Source organism: Haliotis rubra, unplaced genomic scaffold (genome assembly GCF_003918875.1).
Source record: "Haliotis rubra isolate DU_JTF1 unplaced genomic scaffold, ASM391887v1 Scf107, whole genome shotgun sequence".
Classification (NCBI taxonomy): Eukaryota; Metazoa; Mollusca; class Gastropoda; order Lepetellida; family Haliotidae; genus Haliotis; species Haliotis rubra.
Genome location: NW_025764970.1, coordinates 874,292 through 902,164, shown reverse-complemented (window position 1 = coordinate 902,164; position 27,873 = coordinate 874,292). Strand labels below are relative to the sequence as shown.

The 27,873-nt window shown below is 40.7% G+C and overlaps 1 protein-coding gene across 14 annotated transcripts in view; it reads left to right on the top strand.

Moving 5' to 3' along the window:
* The window catches only part of LOC124279540 (long-chain-fatty-acid--CoA ligase ACSBG2-like), a 66,508-nt gene extending 48,978 nt beyond the window's left edge, over positions 1 to 17,530 (top strand). For 11 of the 14 annotated variants that reach the window (XM_046715381.1, XM_046715441.1, XM_046715455.1 and 8 more), the window contains 11 exons: positions 854 to 955; positions 2,237 to 2,284; positions 2,372 to 2,539; positions 3,092 to 3,273; positions 4,120 to 4,149; positions 7,575 to 7,825; positions 8,514 to 8,626; positions 9,260 to 9,410; positions 11,384 to 11,523; positions 12,458 to 12,704; positions 14,566 to 17,530. In XM_046715381.1, coding sequence (XP_046571337.1) covers positions 854 to 955; positions 2,237 to 2,284; positions 2,372 to 2,539; positions 3,092 to 3,273; positions 4,120 to 4,149; positions 7,575 to 7,825; positions 8,514 to 8,626; positions 9,260 to 9,410; positions 11,384 to 11,523; positions 12,458 to 12,704; positions 14,566 to 14,645 — 1,512 coding nt within the window. In that variant the 3' untranslated portion in view covers positions 14,646 to 17,530. The remainder of the gene's footprint in view (positions 1 to 853; positions 956 to 2,236; positions 2,285 to 2,371; positions 2,540 to 3,091; positions 3,274 to 4,119; positions 4,150 to 7,574; positions 7,826 to 8,513; positions 8,627 to 9,259; positions 9,411 to 11,383; positions 11,524 to 12,457; positions 12,705 to 14,565) is intronic. The other 3 variants (XM_046715395.1, XM_046715426.1, XM_046715385.1) reach the window with 3 other exon arrangements.
* Positions 17,531 to 27,873: the final 10,343 nt, after the last annotated feature.

The window sequence follows — 27,873 nt, the reverse complement described above, 5'->3', positions numbered from 1 at the left end:
GGGGAATCGAACCTGGGTCTTCGGTGTGAGGAGCGGACGCTTTAACCACTTGGCTACCCCACTGCCCTTTCATAACTGAACTGAACAGAGTGACGTGAACATGATGCGCAGGCTTGACTACAAGGAACAGTGACATGTCTTAAGTCAGGCTGACGTGACAAGTTGAAATTCACTGAATCACAATGCTTACAATATTTTAAAATGTTACGAATTTTGTCCAAAGCTCAAAACCATGGTCAAATAAAAAGCAATTAATAGAGAGTTTTAGCTTATGATGTGAAGGTTTTGCTTGAATTGATAAAGTTATTCCTAAGATCTTTAGATGTTTGTGAAGAGGCAGCAACCACTAAGATCTGATTTCAATAAGACTAGATTATTCATGTTTTCTTAAATTTACTGATTTAAACACCAGATATTCGGTATCACATGTTTTAGAGGCATCAGGATCCTTTATTTGTTGTTGACACCTGGTGCAGTTGATTGTCTCGTGGGGCGGTGGGGTAGCCTAGAGGTTAAAGTGTTCGCTCATCACGCCAAAGACCAGGTTCAATTCCCCATGTGGGTACAATGTGTAAAGCCCATTTCTGGTGTTTGCTGCCGGGATGTTGCTGAAATATTGCTAAAAGCGGCGTTAAACTTAACTCAATCACTCACTCACTGAATGTCTTGTCTGACATTTGGCACACAAGAAAAGCCTTTACAGGTGTCTCAGTTTCGATGATATTGATATGTGAGGGTATTTCTACAGAGGAAGAACATGATTATTTAAAATATGATTATTCCTTCCACAATGTGTAAAATGTGAATCTATTCTTTGGTTCATTCATTCTACGTTCAAACTTTTGTCTTTCAGTGGGAAGATTTTGTGAAGCTGGGAGATGATGTCCCTGACTCTCAGTTGGAAGACCGATTGAAGGATGTTGCCCCGAACAAGTGTTGTACTCTTATATACACAGTGAGCATTCAGGATATAGAGAATCTCACCCTCGTGTCTTGTGATATCAAATATATCACCACGGTTGATAAAGTTACAAATATCCAAGGCTTGCCGAGGATATTTTTACTTTTATCAACGAGTGTTGATATATTTGATATCAAAAGACACGAGGGTGAGATCCTATTTATCATCAGAAATCACTCTTCATTTGTTTTCAATGAAAAATGTACATCTCTGAACATGGTACTGCCATGAGACATGCAGTGCAGTGCAGCGATGTCATAGCATTGTGAAGTCATCAGGTTTTTGATGTCATAGCATTGTGAGTCATGTAAATGGTGATGTCAAGGCATTGTACAAAATCTACTGTCAAAACTATATCTCCTAGGAGATATCGCTTGATCTCACACAAGCAATATCTCCTGTGGAACACAGTTTTGGAAGATAAACTAGTATCTTCTAATGCTATGTTCATATACTTAGTGAGTGTTCAGGATAATAGTATGTTCTAATGGTATATTCTCATATACACTGAGTGGTATGTTAAGTGTACTGTACAAATTAAGTGTTTGGGATAGTACTTTCTTCTAATGTGTAGTTTTATGAGCATAGTGTTAGGTCAAGTAGTATATTCTAATAGTATTGCCTCATGTAGTGTAGTCAGATAGTATTTGGGGTATTAACAGTATATCTAAGTACAGATTTAACTTGTTAGTTGAAGCATATCTTCCTTTAGTAGCATGCAAATACAGTGTGTGGCCTGGATGAACTTCAGAGCATTTGGATCTGTATTTTCCTGTATCCAGATAGTTATTGGTACACAGAAATCATTATATGTAATGGGATTATTCATATGGTGTAGAGTATTGTCGAAACTGAGAATATCGCAGAAGTGTTACTTACCCATGCTTATATTTCAATCAATGGATTGTGTGGCTGACGTTATTCGCCACTTTTAGTAATATTCTGCCAATATCACGATAGGGGACCTGAAATGGGCTTCACACGCTGTATCCATGTGGGGAATCAAACCTGGTTACATTTAGCCACTACACTACATCGCTGCCCCATCTTGCCTAGACTTGATTAATTAAATACTGCCCTTATATAGCCCGGAATGTACCGTGCAGTGTTAAGCAAATGCAATAATGCTGGTCTTTGATACAGTTATAGAGACTGAAACACCTCTATCTTAAAGTAATTTTGAATATCATGGAGACTGAAATAGCTATATTTTGTATACAAATATCTGACTGGTGTTCAATGCAGTCTAAGTCAGCTGTTGATGGTTTGTTTCAGTCTGGGACCACCGGGAACCCTAAAGGAGTCATGTTGAGCCATGATAATGTAAGTACTAAGTTCTCCTGTTATAGTTTACTTAAGAAATTGTTAAACATATGGGCATTGAAATGAACTAATAGTGTTATGTTTCAGGTCACATGGACAGCCAAAGCAACAGGTGATGCCAACAAGCTACGCTTTGGTGAGGAGATTTCGGTCAGTTATCTCCCTTTGAGCCACGTGGCAGCTCAGGTGTTGGACATATACCTGCCGATATCATTTGGAGGAACAGTCAACTTCGCCGGGCCTGACGCTCTGAAGGTAGATCTACGTAAACTTCTCTTGTCTTACAATGCAGCAAAAACCTTTTTCCTTATGGTTCTAAGATGTATGTTTGTCATTTCAAGAACACAGGGGGACTATAGTCTGTCACCTAGGATTGGGAGCTCACATGGGCAAGGGGTACAGAGTAGCGTGTCTGGAGGCATTGTCAGTGTGTGATAGTATTCATCAATGACTGTCTAGTGAGTTAGGTGGCTTGATGTGGGACAAATGTTGCAGGTTGTGTTAATGTGGCTTGATGTGGGATAAATGATGCAGGTTGTGTTAATTTGGCTTGATGTGGGACAAATGTTGCAGGTTGTGTTAATTTGGCTTGATGTGGGACAAATGTTGCAGGTTGTGGATGTGCTGCTGTTAATCAGTGGGATTCTGGGACTTGTATTGGGACTATCTGAAATGACCAAGGGACATAACTCCACGTAGCAATGCGTGGCAACTGACCATCTTTATTAACCCTGACATTAAGTTATCTGCTGGTGTATTGCAGGGAACACTTGGCCAGACATTAAGTTATCTGCTGGTGTATTGCAGGGAACACTTGGCCAGACACTGAAGGAGATTCGGCCCACATCTTTCTTCGGTGTACCACGAGTGTGGGAGAAGATGATGGAGAGAATGCTGGCCATTGGCAAAGAGACCACTGGCTTGAAGAAGAAGATTAGCACCTGGGCGAAGGGAGTTGGTCTAAAGGGAAACTACAATCTTCAGAATGGGTAGGCATGAACGTGTGTTTCTCCAGTTGATTGAGATAATGCTGTAAAATTTAGTTCAGTGGATGTCACGTTTAATTCTATAAGATTTTTCAAACTTTATACAGAGACAAGCACTAATAGTTTTGTCTATATTCAGTCTCAGTAAACTTAGGCTCAGTATTATTCATTACACTGCTATACTGAGTCTAACAAAACCTAGTAGAAGGTCGCGTCAGCTAACCTTTGAGCGACCTATGACCGTCCAATCAAACGCGAGACGGCCGATCGGATTTAACCAATCAGACAACAACTACTTGTTAGGGTTCGTCGGGACTTACAAAACGGTTTTTGGATTTTCTTTTCCCTGGTCGCTGACACTGATCTAACAACAAACGAAAATCCGCATAAAACACAGATATTTGACCTGCAGTATATACGCTTATGGGTTACTATTTGCTTATATTTTCGCAAGATGACATCCTAATATATTGACAAAACGACTGTTTCAGCGACTGTTTACTCATTGCATGTTTCACTCGGAATTGATCGTGCGAAAAATAGCATTCGGAATCGTTTGAGTTTTTGAGGTAACGGTTCAAACGGTATGTGCGAATGTTAACTTTCACGATTTGGTGAGCTGTGTTCTGATTGGTCAATCCAAAAGGTTAGCTGAGGCGACCTTCTACTAGGTTTTGTTAGACTCAGTATAGCAGTGTAACGAATAAAACTGAGCCTAAGTTTACTGAGACTGGTCTATATTCTGCAATCTTGCCGAATGCCACTCGATAGTAAAGAAATCTTATGACCAAGTTATTAATTTTTTTCAATGCATTAAATAATTATGTTCTAAAATATTTTTTTACCCAGTTTTTCGAAGCGAGGAAAATCGTGTAAACGGTAACTAATTGGTTGTCCAGTGATTATATTGTACTTACGTAGTGCCATGTGTTTACAGGCTACATATCCCAGCATGCAGTGCAACTCGTGTATAGTTCAGGGTTGGAATGATACACTGACAACTATAACATGGTGTAAGATACTTTAATTAGTAACACATTATATGGTGCACAATTTTAGATGAACTCTGCTTAAATTCTAACTCGTAAAGGCAGACAAAAGACCTTTTTTGTAACAGAATCACTTTTTGTACATTGGATTATTATATTTTAAAACAGCACCAATAATTTGAGCTCTATGTGGCAATGCTAAATCAGTGTCTGATGTTAAGCAGGAAAGTAAAGGGGTTCTTGCTTAACTTAAATATGTGGAGATTCAAATACTATAAAAGGCCTCCATGATTCTCAAATTTAAACATGGCCAAAAAATGAATCATAGGACCATTCTCTTGACCATCTGATGAACAGATAATCAAAATGCAAAATGTATTGATACTGTATAAAGAGTATTGTGTACCATGGTATGTCAGTGTATCAGTTCTGGCTTGGTTCATGCTGCGTATCATTTGCATAGTATGGTGTCAACATCTGTTCATTTTCATATTGTGTATGCTTCTTTATGTCTAGTCAGATTACATGTATTTCTTTTGATTTGAATATGTGTATCAATTGTTGTTTAGTTTCCCTGTGAGTAGTTTGCCGCAGTATATACCAGGGATTTATCTAGGAAGCATCACTAATTGCCCTATAAGATAAATTGGAGAAAATCGGTATTTCCTTCATATTTTGGGATTATTTTTTTACATATTTTTTTTTTCTAAATTCAGATTTACTTAACTTGAATTCAATATGAAATTCAATTTTGTAATTATGTTAAACTAAGCATTAAAGCCCCTTCTTGAAATACAAATGACATCCAATACAAGTCACCTCAACAAAGCAATATCATTAACTAAGAGAAGCATCCATTACCATTGAACATGTGAGTGCAGTGGACGTCATGCTAGATTAGTGTGAGGTGCTGGAACTTTCTTGACTTGATATTTCTGAGGATGAATAGTTTGGATGGCGAGGTAGCCTTGTGGATCAAGTGGTTGCTCATTGCATTAAACGACCAGGGTTTGGTTCCCCTTAAAGCTTGGGTTTCACTCCCTCACATGGAAGGTCATCTGTGACCGATTGAATGCAATATCATACCTATACCTGCATGTATTGCTTCTGACAACCTGCATAAACACCCGCATCCCCTCGTACAACTTGGACGTGATCAATCACTCAGCATCAAACCCATCCCTTGTTGTTCCCTCACTCATGCACAAGTGTCATGCCTTGTATGCCTTTCAGTAAGAAATGGAACATGAAGATATGTGTTTTTCTGTAACCTTTTCTTTTCTCTTTATTTGTATTAATTTGTTATTCATAGGCTGCGAGGCGGTGGCATAGCCTAGTGGTTAAAGCGTTTGCTCGTCACGCTGAAGACACGGGTTTGATTCCCCACATGGGTACAATGTGTGAAGCCCATTTCTGGTGTCCCCTGCTGTGACATTGCTAGAATATTGCTAAAAGCGGTGTAAAACTAAACTCACTCATTGTTATTTGGCTGCAGTTGTACAGCGGTAGCTGGAATATTGCTGACGGCAGTGCTGACTCACTTAGCCCACTGTAGTGAACAAATTATTCTGTATTGTGTTTGTGTCAGTCAGATGACTTTAGTCAGCTTTAATCCATATATTACAGTTTCTGAAGGAATGTTTTGAAATGTGGGTGACAATGGTTCACTGGTATCATGTTTGGTACTTATAATGGTTCAACTGGTATCTTGTTTGGTACTTTTAATGATTCACTGGTATCATGATTGGTACTTATGATGGTTCACTTGTATCATGTTTGGTACTTATGATGGTTCACTGGTATCATGTTTGGTACTTATAATGGTTCATTGGTATCATGTTTGGTACTTATAATGGTTCACTGGTATCATGTTTGGTACTTATGATGGTTCACTGGTATCATGTTTGGTATCATACTATCATGTTTGGTATATGTTGGTTCACTGGTATCATGTTTGGTATTTATGATGGTTCACTGGTATCATGTTTGGTATCATGTTCACTGGTATCATGTTTGGTATCACTGGTACTGTATCATGTTTGGTATCATGTTTGGTATCATGTTGGTTCACTGGTATCATGTTTGGTAGTTATGATGGTATCACTGGTATCATGTTTGGTATCATATAATGGTATCACTGGTATGGTTCATGGTACTTATGATGGTTCACTGGTATCATGTTTGGTACTTATAATGGTTCATGTGGTATCATGTTTGGTACTCATGTTTGGTACTTTCACTGGTATCATGTTTGGTATCATGTTTGGTACTTATAATGGTTCACTGGTATCACTGGTTGGTCACTGGTATCATGTTTGGTACTTATAATGGTTCACTGGTATCATGTTTGGTACTTATAATGGTTCACTGGTATCATGTTTGGTACTGTTTGGTATCATGGTTCACTGGTATCATGTTTGGTACTTATAATGGTTCACTGGTATCATGTTTGGTACTTATAATGGTTCACTGGTATCATGTTTGGTACTTATAATGGTTCACTGGTATCATGTTTGGTACTTATAATGGTTCACTGGTATCATGTTTGGTATTATAATGGTTCACTGGTATCATGTTTGGTACTTATAATGGTTCACTGGTATCATGTTTGGTACTTATAATGGTTCACTGGTATCATGTTTGGTACTTATAATGGTTCACTGGTATCATGTTTGGTAGTTATGATGGTTCACTGGTATCATGTTTGGTACTTATAATGGTTCACTGGTATCATGTTTGGTACTTATAATGGTTCAGTTGGAATGGTAATTATGGTAAGACTAAGAGTCGAATGAGAAGGATGCAATGGTCAAGTCAGTGTTTTTCATCCTACCCAGACAGCCTAGGTTCCTGTCTGTGATTACAGTCCTTCTTTGTGTGCTACACACTTGATTGGGGGTGTTGGGGTAGCCTAGTGGTTAAAGCATTCGCTGGTCATGCCAAAAACCAGGGTTTGAATCCCCACATGGGTACGATGTGTGAGGCCTGTTTCTGGTGTCCCCCACCGTGATATTGCTGGAATGTTGCTAAAGGCAGCGTAAAACCATACTCCCTCATTCAGGCTTGATACTTAACAAGTGGCTATGATATACTAGGTGGCTGGAATACTGCTGACAGCAGTGTTTTAACTCACTTTGAGATGGGTATCTTTGCCTTTACAGGCTCTGAAATGATAGATTTTAGATGTTTTAATTTACAGTTGGTTAATGAAGTTTCAACAGTTTTTTAATGAAATACCACAAGACAATATATATTTGGTATGTAGATATGTGAGTTCCTTATGCTGTGAGATGATCTCAATATTTCTATTTTCAGTGCTGGATTGCCTTTTGGTTTTGGTATTGCGAATGCTCTGGTTTTCTCCAAAGTTCGTGCTGCTCTTGGATTTGACCGCTGCAGGTTTTTTATCTCTGGAGCAGCTCCCATCACCAGGGATACCCTGGAGTACTTCCTCAGTCTCAACATCCCAATAGCAGAGGTGTATGGCATGAGTGAGTCTTCAGGTGAGTACTTCCTCAGTCTCAACATCCCAATAGCAGAGGTGTATGGCATGAGTGAGTCTTCAGGTGAGTACTTCCTTCGATCTCAACATGAAAAGAAGGCAGAGTTTAGGTTTACACCTTTATTCCACGTGTCGACAGCATAGTCATAGACAAAAACTCTCTGGTCATGTTGCGAGCATGATAATATACTGCATCACATCACGTCCAACTCTCGCTCAGTCATCCAATCACACACGCCTCCACTCGGCGCATGCGCATAGGCTGCTTAGCAGACGACAGTAAGATAACCATTCGTACAACAAACATCCCAATAGTAGAGGTGTATGGCATGAGTGAGTGAGTACCTGCCCTGCCCTGCCCTGCCCTGCCCTGCCCTGCCCTGCCCTGCCCTGCCCTGCCCTGCCCTGCCCTGCCCTGCCCTGCCCTGCCCTGCCCTGCCCTGCCCTGCCCTGCCCTGCCCTGCCCTGCCCTGCCCTGCCCTGATAGTTCAGACACACACAAATAACCAACAATATTGCACTTTTTTTCTGCAGACTCTGACCTCACCAATTTCTAAAAACAACATTAGTGTCCGGCATTATCAAATATGAACATAACATTACATGAATTGTTAACAAACATGACTACTGTCTGGATAAACAGGTTTCTAGACATGGCATACTAAAATATCACATTTAGGTGACATATCAATGAATTTATGGTATGTTCAGCTGCTTAGTTGAGACTTTAATTGATTTGTATTTGTTTTCAGGTCCACACACTTTTGGCCGAGATGGTGCTGAAAACCGCATAATGAGTGTTGGTTTTGAGTTTGGTGGCATTCAGACAAAACTTGCAAATATCGACAGTGATGGCAATGGAGAGGTATGCTGGCTAGAGTTATCTCCCATTCTTGGCCGGATCAAAATAGTCGTTTATGAAACAGTTTCTTCGTTACTATTGAAATCCATGGGGAATAGAACAACAGAACCCAAGATAAGATTTGTATTGATGTAAGATATACAAAGTATATCACTATTACTCAGTGTTAAGCTTTACTTCTTTGACACAGGCTTATGATCGTGGTAGTGCACAGGACTGAGGTCACCTACTGGAAGTAGGGCCAGAATGTGACTGTTTGTTGTTTAACGCGTCACTAAGCAGTAATCCAGCTATGCAATCTGTAAATAATGGAGTCTGGACCAGACAATCCAGTGACCAACATCATGAGCATCGATCAGCACAATTGGGATATGATGACGTGCCAGCCAAGGCGGCGAGCCTGACCACCTGATCCTGTTGGGCTCCTCTTATGACAAGCATGGGTTGCTGAAACCAATTCTAACCTGGATCTTCACCAGCCAGAGTGTGACTGACTACATCATGAGACACAGTCAGTGTCTTTTCACAAATCCTGATCAAGTAGTGTATGTTTCCTAAGGCTGTGGCTGAGGAACATGTTTATATGTCTGCTCCTGGGGTTCTGTCTGTCCTCAACCTTCAATGATGTTTCTTCAGATCTGCATGTTTGGCCGCGATGTGCTGATGGGCTACCTGGAGAACGAAGAGAAAACAAAAGAGACCATGGATGAAGAAGGCTGGCTACACAGTGGAGACATCGGGAAGAAAGATAAAGATGGCTTCCTCTTCATCACTGGTAGAATCAAAGGTACCCTACATGCACACATTTTACCCTGCTGGAACTCAGTCAACAACTTGTTATTGCTCATATCTTACACTCTGTCAAATGTGGAACTATTATCAAGTGTGTTTCTTGTTGACATTCATTAGCTGTAACATATTTGTGTATATACAACACTGAATAAATATTAATATTCATTAATGTAACCCCCTGACCAATATATACATTATCTCCAGTACTATCTAAATGTGTGTTTTATATACAACCATCCCTAACCCCATGGTCAATATATACATTATCTCCAGTACTATCTAAATGTGTGTTTTATATACAACCATCCCTAACCCCATGGTCAATATATACATTATCTCCAGTACTATCTAAATGTGTGTTTTATATACAACCATCCCTAACCCCTGGTCAATATATACATTATCTCCAGTACTATCTAAATGTGTGTTTTATATACAACCATCCCTAACCCCCTGGTCAATATATACATTATCTCCAGTACTATCTAAATGTGTGTTTTATATACAACCATCCCTAACCCCATGGTCAATATATACATTATCTCCAGTACTATCTAAATGTGTGTTTTATATACAACCATCCCTAACTCCCCTGGTCAATATATGATTTTACTTTGCCTATATTCCATGTTGTGTATAACACAGATGTCTCATAACATCATCTATGGACCCCAAGACCCGCGTTATGGCGAGGCATGACTGTATATATATTGACTCTGATGGTTGTCATGCATCGCGTTATGGCAAGGGTTGACTGTATATATATTAACTCTGATGGTTGTCATGCATCGCGTTATGGCGAGGGATGACTGTATATATATTGACTCTGATGGTTGTCATGCATCGCGTTATGGCGAGGGTTGACTGTATATATATTGACTCTGATGGTTGTCATGCATCGCGTTATGGCGAGGGATGACTGTATATATATTGACTCTGATGGTTGTCATGCATCGCGTTATGGCGAGGGATGACTGTATATATATTGACTCTGATGGTTGTCATGCATCGCGTTATGGCGAGGGATGACTGTATATATATTGACTCTGATGGTTGTCATGCATCGCGTTATGGTGAGGGATGACTGTATATATATTGACTCTGATGGTTGTCATGCATCGCGTTATGGTGAGGGATGACTGTATATATATTGACTCTGATGGTTGTCATGCATCGCGTTATGGTGAGGGATGACTGTATATATATTGACTCTGATGGTTGTCATGCATCGCTATATATATTGACTCTGATGGTTGTCATGCATCGCGTATGGCGAGGGATGATTGTATATATATTGATGGTTGTCATGCATCGCGTTATGGTGAGGGATGACTGTATATATATTGACTCTGATGGTTGTCATGCATCGCGTATGGTGAGGATGACTGTATATATATTGACTCTGATGGTTGTCATGCATCGCTATGGTGAGGGATGACTGTATATATATTGACTCTGATGGTTGTCATGCATCGCGTTATGGCGAGGGATGACTGTATATATATTGACTCTGATGGTTGTCATGCATGGCGTTATGGTGATGTTATATATTGACTCTGATGGTTGTCATGACTGTATATATATGACTCTGATGGTTTGTCATGCATGTCATGCATCGCGTTATGGCGAGGGATGACTGTATATATATTGACTCTGATGGTTGTCATGCATCGCGTTATGGCGAGGGATGACTGTATATATATTGACTCTGATGGTTGTCATGCATCGCGTTATGGTGAGGGATGACTGTATATATATTGACTCTGATGGTTGTCATGCATCGCGTTATGGCGAGGGATGACTGTACATATATTGACTCTGATATTTGTCATACATCATACATTTCCCTCACTATGATCTGTACAACCCTGACAGGATAGTGCACGATGCCTGTGTAACCTGTAGTGGAGACTGAAGTCCCTGCAGGAGTCTTGTATGTTAATTGAGCCGTGTTGTGATGTATTGCAGAGATAATCATCACAGCAGGGGGGGAGAATATCGCCCCGGTGCCCATCGAAGATGTGGTGAAGGAGTGCATCCCAGCCATCAGCAACTGTATGTTGATCGGAGACAAGAAGAAGTTCCTGGCTCTGCTGATAACTCTTAAGGTGAGAGAGTCACTCTTTATATCAGTGTAGGAAATAAGCCACAATCCCAGCCAGACACCTGTGTAGGAAATAAGACCAGCCAGACATCAGTGTAGGAAATAAGACCAGCCAGACATCAGTGTAGGAAATAAGACCAGCCAGACATCAGTGTAGGAAATAAGCCACAAATCCCAGCCAGACATCAGTGTAGGAAATAAGACCAGCCAGACATCAGTGTAGGAAATAAGACCAGCCAGACATCAGTGTAGGAAATAAGACCAGCCAGACATCAGTGTAGGAAATAAGCCCAGCCAGACATCAGTGTAGGAAATAAGCCACAATCCCAGCCAGACATCTGTGTAGGAAATAAGACCAGCCAGACATCAGTGTAGGAAATAAGCCACAAATCCCAGCCAGACATCAGTGTAGGAAATAAGACCAGCCAGACATCAGTGTAGGAAATAAGCCCAGCCAGACATCAGTGTAGGAAATAAGCCACAATCCCAGCCAGACATCTGTGTAGGAAATAAGACCAGCCAGACATCAGTGTAGGAAATAAGCCCAGCCAGACATCAGTGTAGGAAATAAGCCACAATCCCAGCCAGACATCAGTGTAGGAAATAAGCCCAGCCAGACATCAGTGTAGGAAAAAGAACCTTTGCCTACGCTGCCTCAACCTTATGGAATGAGCTGCCTGCATGCCTCAACATGGCTGAAACATTGCCTTCCTTCAAAAATAATATAAAGACTTTCTTTAACAATCACCTTGTCTGAGCAGCCCACAGAGCATACTATTGTGTGAATAGATGCACTATAGAAATGCATATATTATTATTATTATTATTATTATTATAAAATATCCACAATATAATTGGGAAACCTTCATAGTGTCCATATGAGTGAAGTCATTCAGTCCACCACTTGAAAAACTCACTTGAACCTTCTCTCTCCTCAGACGGAGGTTGACCCCGACACCCTAGAACCTCAGGTCCAACTGACCGCACCGGCCATGGAGTGGTGTAGGGCGCAAGGAAGCACAGCAACCACTGTCAGTGACATCCTTGACAGACCGGACACGGCAGTGTTGAAGGCAGTCCAGGCAGGCATCGACAAGGCCAACAGTCGGGCTGTATCTAGAGCAGCTAAAATCCAGAAATGGTCAATCCTGCCCAAAGACTTCTCAATACCTGGAGGAGAGCTAGGTAGAGAGGTGTAGTGTTATTATATAGAAGGTGACAGTATGGATAGGGCGTTGGTTGAGCTGGTCTGCCACTGGTTTGATGTTCCCAGACTGGATTATCTGCAGGCCACCATCATGTAGCTGGGATATTGATGCCTACTAATCAGTGTGCGAAATAGCCACTCCCCTGCTAGCCCGTTGTTAGTAAAAATCCAGTCAGGCCAGTAAATCTCACTGGCCTGATTTGCTAGTGGATTTTCATGGGGTCATTTTGTAAATATATTACTGTGTCCGACTTGCTAAGTTATAATGCACATTTAAATCATGCAAAATTATGGCCTGATAAAAATGTTCATCATGTTAGCAACTTCATTATGAAACCCATGTCTACATTCAAATTTCGGACTAGTGAATTTGTTTGTGGGCTAGTAACTTTCAGGCATAGCTAGACTGATTGACTAGAAAAATTTGGAAACTATTTCGCACACTGATATTAATAATGAAAGTGCAGTATCATTGTGGTAGCGTGCCTTGCTACAGATGGTATCGTGTTTCAGATAAAACTTTTATGAAGCAACACTTCCTTAAGTGGCATGTAGAAGCTGGTATGATGAAGGGGAACAATCTTAATGGACTGACAACTTGTCTATTGCAATAGATGCATCGTTTCGATGTAGATGCTAACAATAGCTTGATAACGTCATATCTCTAATATTCCTGTGTTACATAAAGCCACTAATCCTGTGGTCTAAGATTAGTGAACATTTGGGAGCAGAGTTGGTAGCCCCTGCTTGTTCCCCAGTGGACAGAACAGCCGTCCAGCACCCCATGATATAACAAGCACTGGCCAGCTCGAAGTAATAATGTACATATCAGAGAATGATGTCCATGAGAAACTGCAGTATGGTATCTCACTGGGCTTCCTCTCCATCATTATTGTGGACTGTAGGAATGCCCAGCACAAACACACAGGCACGTCTTGTGAATGCACATCGCTGTATAAGTGCATTCATTATGAAAACAATGTACAGTCTGGATAGCCTAATCGGCCACAGAATCTCCATTACATGTTTAAAGCATGTATTTAACCACTTTAGACAAACACATGGGCATGAGCATGGTGTTGATAGACCTAGAAACGTCCGGGTGAATCAGAGTTTGATCCCACTATCATGGGTATCTGTCATCCTAAAGAGGCACAACTCTGCACAGTGGATTGCAGCACCCTGCCACCCATCTCCAGAGATTGAAACATGCACTAAATATGATATTGTTTTTACTTATATGGCCTTGTGTGCCTTTTTATCCCCCCAGCGGGGATATAGTCGACGCCTCCTCCATCTGTCCATCCGTCCGTAATCATTTTGTTTCCAGAGCATAACTCTAAAAACATTCAATATTTTTCAACAATAATTGGTATATATATTAAACAGAACCTAAAGTGGTGCCATTTGCTATTTACAGATTGTTGACATTTTTAATTTTTCTCAGTTTCCATGGAAACATTTTGGACTTAGTCTCAAAAGGGGGGTTTGGGTTTGTGTTTGTTTCCGGAGCACAACTGGAAAACCTTTCAATATCTTTCTACAAGACTTAGCAGACATATCAAACAGATCTTGTGAAGTGGTGCCTTTTGCTATTTACTGATTTTAACCATTTATATTATTCATGATTTCCATGGAAACGATTTGGACTTAATCTAAAAAAATCAAGCTGGACTTTAAGTAACTGTCAGATGATTTGTTCTTTCAAATATATGGGGGCCAGGGGGATATGTCATCTGCTGATGACTCTTGTTTGTGAAAGTTACCTCCCTTTGTCTATCTGCCATCTCAGTCTAATTTCCGGTACCCATTCATGCTGATATGATTTTCTTTCCACAGGTCCAACCTTGAAACTTCGCCGTCCAATTGTAGCAAAGATGTACCTGAAAACAATAGATGCTTTTTATGCAGAGAAATAATATCTCTCCTGTCCTGTGCAATTGACTCCCACCAAAATGAACAAATAATAGTGCAAGCCATCAAACCATGACACCATTACGTGGACAGAAGTATGGAAGTGTTATTTCCATCGGGGTGTACGGTGACAGCAAGCACCCTGTCTTACGTAACAGCTGAAGAAGAAATGTCTGACAGTGTCTGTTTAGAGGATACGAAGAAGGGAGACATTTGTCGTTTATCCCAAACTGGATTTTCATGGCCTGGGAGACCATTTCACACTCACTTAGAACATTAATAATCAGATTTAATTGCATAATTTTCCACTCTCTGTTTAATACAGTACCCTGTGTTAGGAAACATGTAAAACATGTCAATGTGTGTCATTATTTGAAAATATCAATGACACCCACAAAGTAATCTTAACGTTATGTTTGTGGTAAGTCTTTGTCTAGTTAAGGGCATTACTACCATCTTGATGGTAACACCACTCTGTGGAATGGACACCTTATAGTTGGTGCCAATATCAGGTTTTTCCTGTTGGTGTTCTGTTATATTATGATGGAGAAGGGGTCGGTGGAGTAGCCCAGTTGTTAAAGTGTTCGCTTGTCAAAACCCGGGTTTGATTCTCCACATGGGTACCATGTGTGAAGCCCATTTCTGGTGTCCCCTGCTGTGATATTGCTGGAATATTGCTACAAGCAGCGTAAAACCCAACTCACTCACTATGATGAAAAAATAATTTGTCTACACAATAACATGACAATATTTTGGTTCACCAATCCACATATCTGACTTCCTACTCTTTGCCATTTTGTTGAATGCCCAATAGCTTTGTGCATGGCAGTAGTATTTGCTGTTAACAACACAGCTTAGACTGTTGTTTACAAATGCAGTATGAAAGTGTTTATGGAAAGAATCCAGTCATCTAAAAATTAGATGTTATTGATAATATACTACTCAAAAAAAAAACCAAAAAAAACCTTAATTGGAAGGCTTTGTGCTGTAATACCCATAACTTTCACAGATTATCTATAATCACAGGAACTAAAGTATGGCTATTTAGGTTATTTCGTGTGGAATATATCATGCATAGCAAGAGTGCCGATAGGATTATTATTGTTTTGCTGTTAAATATGGTATGGTGGAGATGACCTCTATGAAAACCCATCATTCCTCTCGCCATATCAAATGGGTACCACATGTCTCAGTGTGGCCATTATCAGGGAACGTTCAGAAGTAATTGGGGTGGGGTGGGGGATTGTACATTAAAACAATATGCTTAAAATGTATTTTTTTGGGGGTGGGGGTGTTCATTGATTTTGTACATGACATACAGTCAGTTACTTTGGACATAAATTTCAGGGAAGGGGGAAGAGAGAAGGTCACTGACTTTGTACATGCCTCTCCATAAAAATCATCTCTCTCACTCCCTCATTCACACTCCCAAGCGCGCGAGCGCACGCACACACACACACACCCACACACACCCTTAGCAAACCTTCAGAACACAAACAGGACAGGGGAACCTTACCACAAACAGGACAGGGGAACCTTACCACCAGAAGTTAATAATCAGCTGCAAAGACTTTTGCATTCTTGGAATTGTGAAAATATTTTTTTAGTAGTTGTAGAAGCCAGTCCAGCAAGGCAAAAATGATCATGACTATATTAATAGTTTCATTCACCATTTAATCATCTTTAAATCATCCATATTTTATTTCATGTTGAATTCTATAGATCTGTAGTGTTAATCAGAACATATCCAAGAGTGTGGTTGCCTTGTATTCTGTCAACTGTCAGGCCCAACAGATACTTCAATCAAACTTTTCAATTTTACCATATTTAGTCAATTTTTATGAGAAGAACTAAGAGAAATATGTTGGAACAAATATTTACATATTAATTTACATCAGTGTAATTTATGCATAATTTCTTCAATATTTTCTGTACGTTTTTAATATATTTACATTTGAAAAAATGAACATGTCAACACACATTGTACATAAACATTTATTGTGTGTGACAAGTTTGAATCACAAATGTGACTGAATTACTTGAAAGGCAGTTATGCATAATGTATGAATCGTTGAATTATTTTCTTATCGACTGTTCATCCTATTTTGTGTGGTTGGAGTTTAATCAAAATTTGTTCATCAGGATCTGTTTGGAAATTGACAGTGGATCTCAATTGTTTAAATCTGTTTGAATATGGTTTATATTTTGTTATTGTCTCATTGCAGTATACGTAATGACTATATCTGTGGTAAGGTACTGCACAGTGTTTGTGGATGGTGTCAAGTTCATGCTGTGATAAGGCAGGAGAAATGCTAAAAGCAGCAAAACCCAACTCACTCACTCACTTGTATTGCAATGTGTTGAGCCAAATGTGATGATGGGAAGAGTGAGAGACAGAAATCACTGTATCACCGAAGCACAGACTTGCTGACAACAGATCAATCAATTCAAAATTTGTTGAGACAAGAATATGGTGTTGTTGTTTTTTTTTAATTATTGATATTTCTTCAATAATTTATGGTATTTTATACAGAGGCTTAAACAGTTTGTTATTGATTGGCACAATAATTTGTACTGCATTAATTGAGTCTACTAGAATCTCAGACATTACTCAGGACTAATTTTGATGATACTTGAGACTTATGAATATGAAGTGTTGTTCACTAACATCATCCCGTTGCATTCCAGTGTAGTCTCTCATCAAGACGTAATATCTTGAATAAACTGTTGAATATTATGTATATCAGTACATAATGTCAGTATATATTTTATATAGAGAATATGGTATAACTTTATTTACACTAAGCTCATAATTGACCACAGTGTACATTAGGGATTAGTCAAAACATGTTTGAATGTTTGTTGTTGAATAAACTGCAATATAAATGAAGAGTTGAGCATCTTTTGTCTGCAAGAGTACCATAAATGACCTTGCATATATATACCTTTTTATCCCCCTGGCATATAATGGCATTTATATTTTTTTCTTCATTTCCATGGAAACAGTCGGGACTGGGTTTCAAAAGGAGGGGATGAATTTCGTTTCCGGACACCGAAGTACAATGAAGTACCCAATGCCATGTTGTTGTTTAGATAGCTCAATAACTATTCTCATACACGGATAGATTAATAATTCTCTCATCAAGTTGGACTTAAGTAACTGTCAGATGATTTGTTCTTTCAAAAAAAATTGGGGGGGGGGGGGATTTGTCATCATCTGATGACTCTTGTTTGCAAAAGTTGTCTACCAAATTGCAAGCTCCCCTAGTACAGAACATATTTATATTAGTTTTAGGCTACTGGTAGGGCTCTGATGGGTAGCAAAAATCAGACTCGAGTATCTGGGGGATAAAACCCGACCCAGACTTGAGTACCCGAAAATTATAGTATAAATTTGAGTGAGAGCTATGACACCTTTCCTTAAAACCTTTGACGAAACACAAACCTAATATCATTGACTTCTTTGACTAGCATTGGTCTATTTGGATGGATATCAGCGATATTCTCGCCTGTATGGCGATCCTTCATGCATCTAGTGGCAAGAATGCATGATTTTAGATCCTACTTGTCTGTGATGTAATGCCCTGTGACGATGATGTAACCGTGGGTGGCACAGCTGGTCCACATATAGTATGACCAGAAATTATTGAGAATTTTAGGAATATGTTTAATTGGATTTCTAGTATAAACAACCTTGACCAGCGATCAAGTGCTTGGTTTCATTCAAGAGAGACAACTCCGTTAATCCTTTTTCATTAGTTTGTGAAGAGTTATCCCCCTTTGTTTACTTGCTAGCAGACGACATTTTCAGTGATCCTCAGTATGGATGATTTAGAGAAGAGGAAGTTGATTTTAGAGTATTATAACAAGGACATCAGATCAGCTAAAGTGATTTCAAGTAGAACAGGCATCCCTTTGTCCACTGTTTATCGTGTTTTGCAAAATATTGCAAATGGATATGGCATTGAGCACCAGGGAGGCGCAGGTAGGCCCAGAAAATTGACTGTCGGTGACAGGAGGCGGCTTGGTATTCTTGTTTCTAAAAACAAACGAAAGAGTTTAGAAAACTTAAGGCTGGATAAGACTGATAGGGGAACTGTGGCTGTCTGTAAGGAGACAATTAGAACTGAGCTGCATGCAATGGGTTGGCAGAAAAGTCGAGGAATTCCATCACCGATCATGAAACCTGAACAAAAGGAGCGAAGGTTGAACTGGTGCTTACAGCATAGAAATTTTAACTGGGACAATGTGATTTTCTCAGATGAAAATTCTGAGTAGCTGTTTCCTAATACAGTGAAATTCTGGACCAAACAAACTGAAAAACCTTTGTATCAGCGCCTAAAGTACAATCCGAAATTTAACGTGTGGGGTGGCATATCTGTGTTAGGGGCAACGCCCATCTGTGTGTTTGAAGGGAATATAAACAGTGAGCGGTGCACAGATATTCTTGAGGGACATTTACTTCCATCTGCTCACGTGTTCTATGCAAATTTTTGGATTTTCCAGCAGAACAACGACCCAAAACATCGTTCAAAGCATTCACAGGCCTGGTTTCGGACCCAAAATATGACATTATTAGATTGGCCAAGCTATAGCCCTGACCTAAATCCAATAGAAAATGTTTGGGGACTTATGAAGGAAAGTGTCAAAAAGAAAAATCTGACAAATATTGCTGAAATGAAAGAAGAGGTGGTCCAATATTGGGACAGCATGGACCACAACTTTCTAACTTCTTTGATCGGTAGTATGCCCCGCCGCATTGAAGCCTGCATTGCTGCCCATGGTGACTTGACAAAATACTAACTGTTCACCTGTCTTTGAATTCGGAGTTATGTTCTGCTAATATTCACATTTAATACGTGAGTAATGAGTGATAAAAATTAAAAAATTACAATCTTTAAATTCTCAATAATTTCTGGTTGTACTGTATCTGTTGTCAAAGATCCGCCAGGGGACTGCTTTAAAATATCCTTAAGCTGAGTTTTGGTGTCGGCATATTCCTTCCTAAGATAATTATGGATGGTCTTTAGACATTGTACAATATAACTGGGATTCAATGAGTGACAAAAATCAATAAAACCATTACCTTTAACAAGGTTCAAAGGTCTGAGGTCTCTAACGCACATCATCATAGCCTTGCATGTGAGTGTCGCATATGTTTTTGAGTGAACCTTTTTGCGGTTGTAAAACACACACACACACACACACACCACCCAAATATCCCTGCATCAGCGTGGCTTGCTTTTTGACTGGATTTTTGGAAGAATCGTCCACACTAGCGGACTTGTATTTCATGTTAAGATGTTTTCTCATTGAGCTTGTTGAGCTCCCTGCATAACTCAGCATAATGCTGCTAAGGCGACACGTGGTTTTGTGTTTTGAAGTGTCAAGATCAAAATGGGCCCATACGTTCGACCTTTTCTCATCCATGACTGCACACGTGATCACGTTTTGTTTAAAGAGTTTGGAAACTCTTTGAGTTTTGGGCCATGTTTTGGTACTAGGGTTCTTTTCTCCAAATCATTTTCTGCCCCAGAATTCCCCAGAATTCAAGCAGGGTTTTCATTAACCTGTCCCATTTATCTGGCCAAATGCATGACTGCAAACAGACATGGTAGACCGTGTGAAAACCGTAACCCAGGACAGCTACATTTAGGTTCGTCACCTACAGCAAGAGACCACCACGACAACCTATTGAGCATCCACATTACCATCGTTGTTAGCCTAGATAGGGAGGCAGGAACAAAATGGTTCAAATTTAGCTGCACAAAAGTACCGAGATGAAATTCTACATACACATTATGCAGAGGGCAGTAGGTTAGCATAGCGGTTACAGCAATTACTTGTTACACCGAAGCCAAGGTTCAATTCCCTACATGGGTACAATGTGTGAGACCAGTTTCTGGTGTCGTTCCCCCCCCTCCCTTGACATTGCTAAAAGCAGTGTACAACCAGCTAACTCATGCAGACTGCAAACACTGATAATGCCAGACCACACATGACACAACTGATTACATTACATGACAACATTATTCAGGACAGATTTGTGGCAGGGGTTGGACAGACGTGACAGTGTCACCCACTGCTGCAGATGCAACAAACAATACAGCAGATTCAGCCAACACTACTACAGATTCAGCCAACACTGCTGCAGAATCAGCCAACACTACTACAGATTTAGCCAACACTGCTGCAGATTCAGCCAACACTGCTACAGATTCAGCCAACACTGCTACAGATTCAGCCAACACTACTACAGATTCAGCCAACACTGCTGTAGATTCAGCCAACACTGCTACAGATTCAGCCAACACTACTACAGATTCAGCCAACACTGCTGCAGAATCAGCCAACACTACTACAGATTTAGCCAACACTGCTGCAGATTCAGCCAACACTGCTGCAGATTCAGCCAACACTACTACAGATTCAGCCAACACTGCTACAGATTCAGCCAACACTGCTGCAGATTCAACCAACACTGCTACAGTTTCAACCAACACTACTACAGATTCAACCAACACTACTACAGATTCAGCAAACACTGCTACAGATTCAACCAACACTACCACAGATTCAGCCAACACTGCTGCAGATTCAGCCAACACTGCTGCAGAATCAGCCAACACTACTACAGATGCTACAAACACTGCTGCAGATTCAGCCAACACTGCTGCAGATTCAGCCAACACTCCTGCAGATGCAACAAACACTACAACAGATTCAGGCGACACTGCTACAGATTCAGCCAACACTCCTACAGATTCAGCCAACACTACTACAGATTCAGCCAACACTGCTGTAGATTCAGCCAACACTGCTGCAGATTCAACCAACACTGCTGCAGATTTAGCCAACACTACTACAGATTCAGCCAACACTCCTACAGATTCAGCCAACACTGCTACAGATTCAGCCAACACTACTACAGATTCAGCCAACACTGCTACAGATTCAACCAACACTACTACGGATTCAGCCAACACTCCTACAGATTCAGCCAACACTAATACAGATTCAGCCATAACTGCTACAGATTCAGCCAACACTACTACAGATTCAGCCAACACTAGTGCAGATTCAGCTACAGATTCAGCCAACACTGCTGCAGATTCAGCCAACACTGCTACAGATTCAGCCAACACTGCTACAGATTCAGCCAACACCCTACAGATTCAACCAACACTACTACAGATTCAGCCAACACTGCTACAGATTCAGCCAACACTACTACAGATTCAGCCAACACTGCTACAGATTCAGCCAACACTACTACAGATTCAACCAATACTGCTACAGATTCAGCCAACACTGCTGCAGATTCAACCAACACTCCTACAGATTCAGCCAACACTGCTACAGATTCAGCCAACACTACTACAGATTCAGCCAACACTGCTGCAGATTCAGCCAACACTACTACAGATTCAGCCAACACTACTACAGATTCAGCCAACACTCCTGCAGATTCAACAAACACTACTACAGATTCAACCAACACTACTACAGATTCAGCCAACACTCCTACAGATTCAGCCAACACTACTACAGAATCAGCCAACACTCCTGCAGATTCAACCAACACTACTACAGATTCAGCCAACACTACTACAGATTCAGCCAACACTGCTGCAGATTCAGCCAACACTACTACAGATTCAGCCAACACTACTACAGATTCAGCCAACACTCCTACAGATTCAGCCAACACTGCTGCAGATTCAACCAACACTCCTACAGATGCAACAAACACTACTACAGATTCAGCCAACACTACTACAGATTTAGCCAACACTGCTGCAGATTCAACCAACACTAATACAGATTCAGCCAACACTACTACAGATTCAGCCAACACTACTGCAGATTCAGCCAACACTACTACAGATTCAGCCAACACTGCTGCAGATTCAGCCAACACTGCTACAGATTCAGCCAACACTACTACAGATTCAGCCAACACTGCTACAGATTCAGCCAACACTACTACAGATTCAGCCAACACTACTACAGATTCAGCCAACACTACTACAGATTCAGCCAACACTGCTACAGATTCAGCCAACACTGCTACTTCACAGATTCAGCCAACACTACTACAGATTCAGCCAACACTGCTACAGATTCAGCCAACACTACTACAGATTCAACCAACACTGCTACAGATTCAGCCAACACTGCTACAGATTCAGCCAACACTACTACAGATTCAGCCAACACTACTACAGATTCAGCCAACACTGCTGCAGATTCAGCCAACACTACTACAGATTCAGCCAACACTACTACAGATTCAGCCAACACTACTACAGATTCAGCCAACACTACTGCAGATTCAGCCAACACTCCTGCAGATGCAACAAACACTACTACAGATTCAGCCAACACTACTACAGATTCAGCCAACACTGCTGCAGATTCAACCAACACTAATACAGATTCAGCCAACACTACTACAGATTCAGCCAACACTGCTGCAGATTCAGCCAACACTACTACAGATTCAGCCAACACTGCTGCAGATTCAGCCAACACTGCTACAGATTCAACCAACACTACTACAGATTCAGGTGACACTGCTACAGATTCAGCCAACACTACTACAGATTCAGCCAACACTCCTACAGATTCAGCCAACACTAATACAGATTCAGCCAACACTGCTACAGATTCAGCCAACACTACTACAGATTCAGCCAACACTACTACAGATTCAGCCAACACTGCTGCAGATTCAGCCAACACTGCTACAGATTCAGCCAACACTGCTACAGATTCAGCCAACACTGCTTCAGATTCAACCAACACTACTACAGATTCAGCCAACACTACTACAGATTCAGCCAACACTGCTGCAGATTCAACCAACACTACTACAGATTCAGCCAACACTACTACAGATTCAGCCAACACTCCTACAGATTCAGCCAACACTACTGCAGATTCAGCCAACACTACTACAGATTCAGCCAACACTGCTACAGATTCAGCCAACACTACTACAGATTCAGCCAACACTGCTACAGATTCAGCCAACACTGCTACAGATTCAGCCAACACTGCTGCAGATTCAACCAACACTCCTACAGATTCAGCCAACACTGCTACAGATTCAGGCAACACTCCTACAGATTCAGCCTACACTGCTGCAGATTCAACCAACACTACTACAGATTCAGCCAACACTACTACAGATTCAGCCAACACTCCTGCAGATGCAACAAACACTACTACAGATTCAACCAACACTACTACAGATTCAGCCAACACTCCTACAGATTCAGCCAACACTAGCTACAGATTCAGCCAACACTACTACAGATTCAGCCAACACTGCTACAGATTCAGCCAACACTACTACAGATTCAGCCAACACTCCTGCAGATGCAACAAACACTACTACAGATTCAGCCAACACTACTACAGATTCAGCCAACACTGCTGCAGATTCAGCCAACACTACTACAGATTCAGCCAACACTGCTACAGATTCAGCCAACACTGCTACAGATTCAGCCAACTACTACTACAGCCAACACTGCTACAGATTCAGCCAACACTGCTACAGATTCAGCCAACACTACTACAGATTCAGCCAACACTGCTACAGATTCAGCCAACACTGCTGCAGATTCAGCCAACACTACTACAGATTCAGCCAACACTACTACAGATTCAGCCAACACTGCTGCAGATTCAGCCAACACTGCTACAGATTCAGGCAACACTGCTACAGATTCAGCCAACACTACTACAGATTCAGATTCAACCAACACTGCTACAGATTCAGCCAACACTGCTGCAGATTCAACCAACACTGCTACAGATTCAGCCAACACTGCTACAGATTCAGCCAACACTGCTGCAGATTCAGCAAACACTACTACAGATTCAGCCAACACTACTACAGATTCAGCCAACACTGCTACAGATTCAGCCAACACTGCTACAGATTCAGCCAACACTGCTGCAGATTCAACCAACACTACTACAGATTCAGCCAACACTGCTGCAGATTCAGCCAAACACTACTACAGATTCAGCCAACACTACTACAGATTCAGCCAACACTGCTACAGATTCAGCCAACACTGCTGCAGATTCAGCCAACACTGCTGCAGATTCAACCAACACTGCTGCAGATTCAGCCAACACTGCTACAGATTCAGGCAACACTGCTACAGATTCAACCAACACTGCTACAGATTCAGCCAACACTGCTACAGATTCAGCCAACACTGCTACAGATTCAGCCAACACTACTACAGATTCAGCCAACACTGCTACAGATTCAGCCAACACTGCTACAGATTCAGCCAACACTGCTACAGATTCAGCCAACACTGCTGCAGATTCAGCCAACACTGCTGCAGATTCAGCCAACACTGCTACAGATTCAGCCAACACTGCTGCAGATTCAGGCAACACTGCTACAGATTCAGCCAACACTGCTACAGATTCAGCCAACACTGCTACAGATTCAGCCAACACTGCTACAGATTCAGCCAACACTGCTACAGATTCAGCCAACACTGCTGCAGATTCAGCCAACACTGCTACAGATTCAGCCAACACTGCTACAGATTCAACCAACACTGCTACAGATTCAGCCAACACTGCTGCAGATTCAGCCAACACTACTACAGATTCAGGCGACACTGCTACAGATTCAGCCAACACTACTAATTCAGCTAACACTACAGATTCAGCCAACACTGCTACAGATTCAGCCAACACTGCTGCAGATTCAGCCAACACTGCTGCAGATTCAGGCAACACTGCTACAGATTCAGCCAACACTGCTACAGATTCAGCCAACACTGCTACAGATTCAGCCAACACTGCTACAGATTCAGCCAACACTGCTACAGATTCAGCCAACACTGCTACAGATTCAGCCAACACTGCTACAGATTCAGCCAACACTACTACAGATTCAGCCAACACTGCTACAGATTCAGCCAACACTGCTGCAGATTCAGCCAACACTGCTGCAGATTCAGCCAACACTGCTGCAGATTCAGCCAACACTGCTACAGATTCAGCCAACACTGCTACAGATTCAGCCAACACTGCTACAGATTCAGCCAACACTGCTACAGATTCAGGCAACACTGCTACAGATTCAGCCAACACTGCTACAGATTCAGCCAACACTGCTACAGATTCAGCCAACACTGCTACAGATTCAGCCAACACTGCTACAGATTCAGCCAACACTGCTGCAGATTCAGCCAACACTGCTGCAGATTCAGCCAACACTGCTACAGATTCAGCCAACACTGCTGCAGATTCAGGCGACACTGCTACAGATTCAGCCAACACTACTACAGATTCAGGCAACACTGCTACAGATTCAGCCAACACTGCTGCAGATTCAGCCAATACTGCTGCAGATTCAGCCAACACTGCTGCAGATTCAGCCAACACTGCTGCAGATTCAGGCGACACTGCTACAGATTCAGCCAACACTACTACAGATTCAGGCGACACTGCTACAGATTCAGCCAACACTGCTACAGATTCAGGCGACACTGCTACAGATTCAGGCGACACTGCTACAGATTCAGCCAACACTGCTGCAGATTAAGCGAACACTGCTACAGATTCAGGCGACACTGCTACAGATTCAGGCGACACTGTTACAGGCACTATGAAGATGGCAGGCAGTTTTTGACCCCCGTGTAGACATGCATGTACAGACTGCTCATGGCCTAGACTAGCTAATGTCAAGTTGGTACTGTGGTAACATGATTTATTCATTGGGATACACAGTTCTTTATATACATTTATTTAACAGTTCAATTTCATTCAAAGTATACATTATTAATACTTTTACTTTGAAAATGAACATCATCATAATTTACTTTGAACAACTCTCATTTGGTATAAAATAGTTCATGGAAGACGTTATATCGAAAATCTAAATGTTTGGTGCCATAGGTAGATTTTGTACCAGGTAATATGGATTTCCAGATGCCTGTTTCATGTTTTGGGTTTGATACTGAGATGAAACTATCATAAAAAGTCTTAATCCTTTGCTTGGTTTGAGCAATTCATTCAAAGGAGAATACATTGTTAATTCTGATATATTTACATTTATAATGCTTCATACATGTGTAAGATGTTTCAATGCTTTTTTAATATTAATTAAATAATCAAGTGTGGCAGACTCAAATATATATATACATAGTTTTATACATGTATGTATATAGTTTTTAGTCAGGAAGATTATGTTAAGTATTAAGGTGGGTGGCATTGTTTCCATTTAATTACTTAATCTATTACACAATAAAAACATCTGCAGGAATATTAGGAATGTTTTATATGGTAGAATGATAAAATCTTAGTTATGTTTTATACTTTTTTTTACTCTTAGTCCATAGCTCTACATAGTAAGCCTTGTGACTGTCAGTCTAACCTCCACTAATTGTCACACTGCATGCTTTAAACACTCTTTGCTCCAGCTCTCAGTCATTTCTATTGCTTTACTGATAGGCCAAGCTGGCCACAGCTTAACTACAATGTTCAGATTTTAAACTCAGATGACGTCTTGTACTGTAGAAGGAAAGATATAGCCAGAGTCAGGGGAATTTTATGACGATTTAAGATCTGTGAGTGTGATCATTCAGAAGAATATCCTCCATTATGATCAGCTAGGGTTCAACCAACCTGGCTGCTTAATAAATAAACCAGAAATAAATGTATCGGCCTCACAACCCACAGTCGTTTGTATTCTTTAACGGACGCAAACAAGGCGCTGTTATACAAGTATAGTACCTTTAACATCAAAACTTTGTTTTATGTTCAACAAATGGAATAAAACTGTGGTCATTACAAATATCTTTTACCTGAACCAGTTGATGATGAGATCTGGATGGTGAAAGTGATGACTAAGCCAGAGTGCTTGCATAAGGTTTCTCTAATGTCTTCATTGTTGATTGTGTAACCCTGTACATATCTGTGACAAGCATCAACAGTCTCTTTCAAAAAAAGATTTGTTAGTTCATAGAATATTGTAATATCAGCCCCTAAAAGAAGTAGACAATCCACACGTTTACTCATGTACATATATTTTGGGATGTTTCAGTCAACAAGTGCATGATTTAGAAATGAGTTATTTACATATGATAATTATTTTATTTTATTATGATGATAATTTGTAGAACTCCGTAAATTTGGACAACAATTACGCGATTTTATTATACTTCCAAAATAAAATTTAAAAGTATG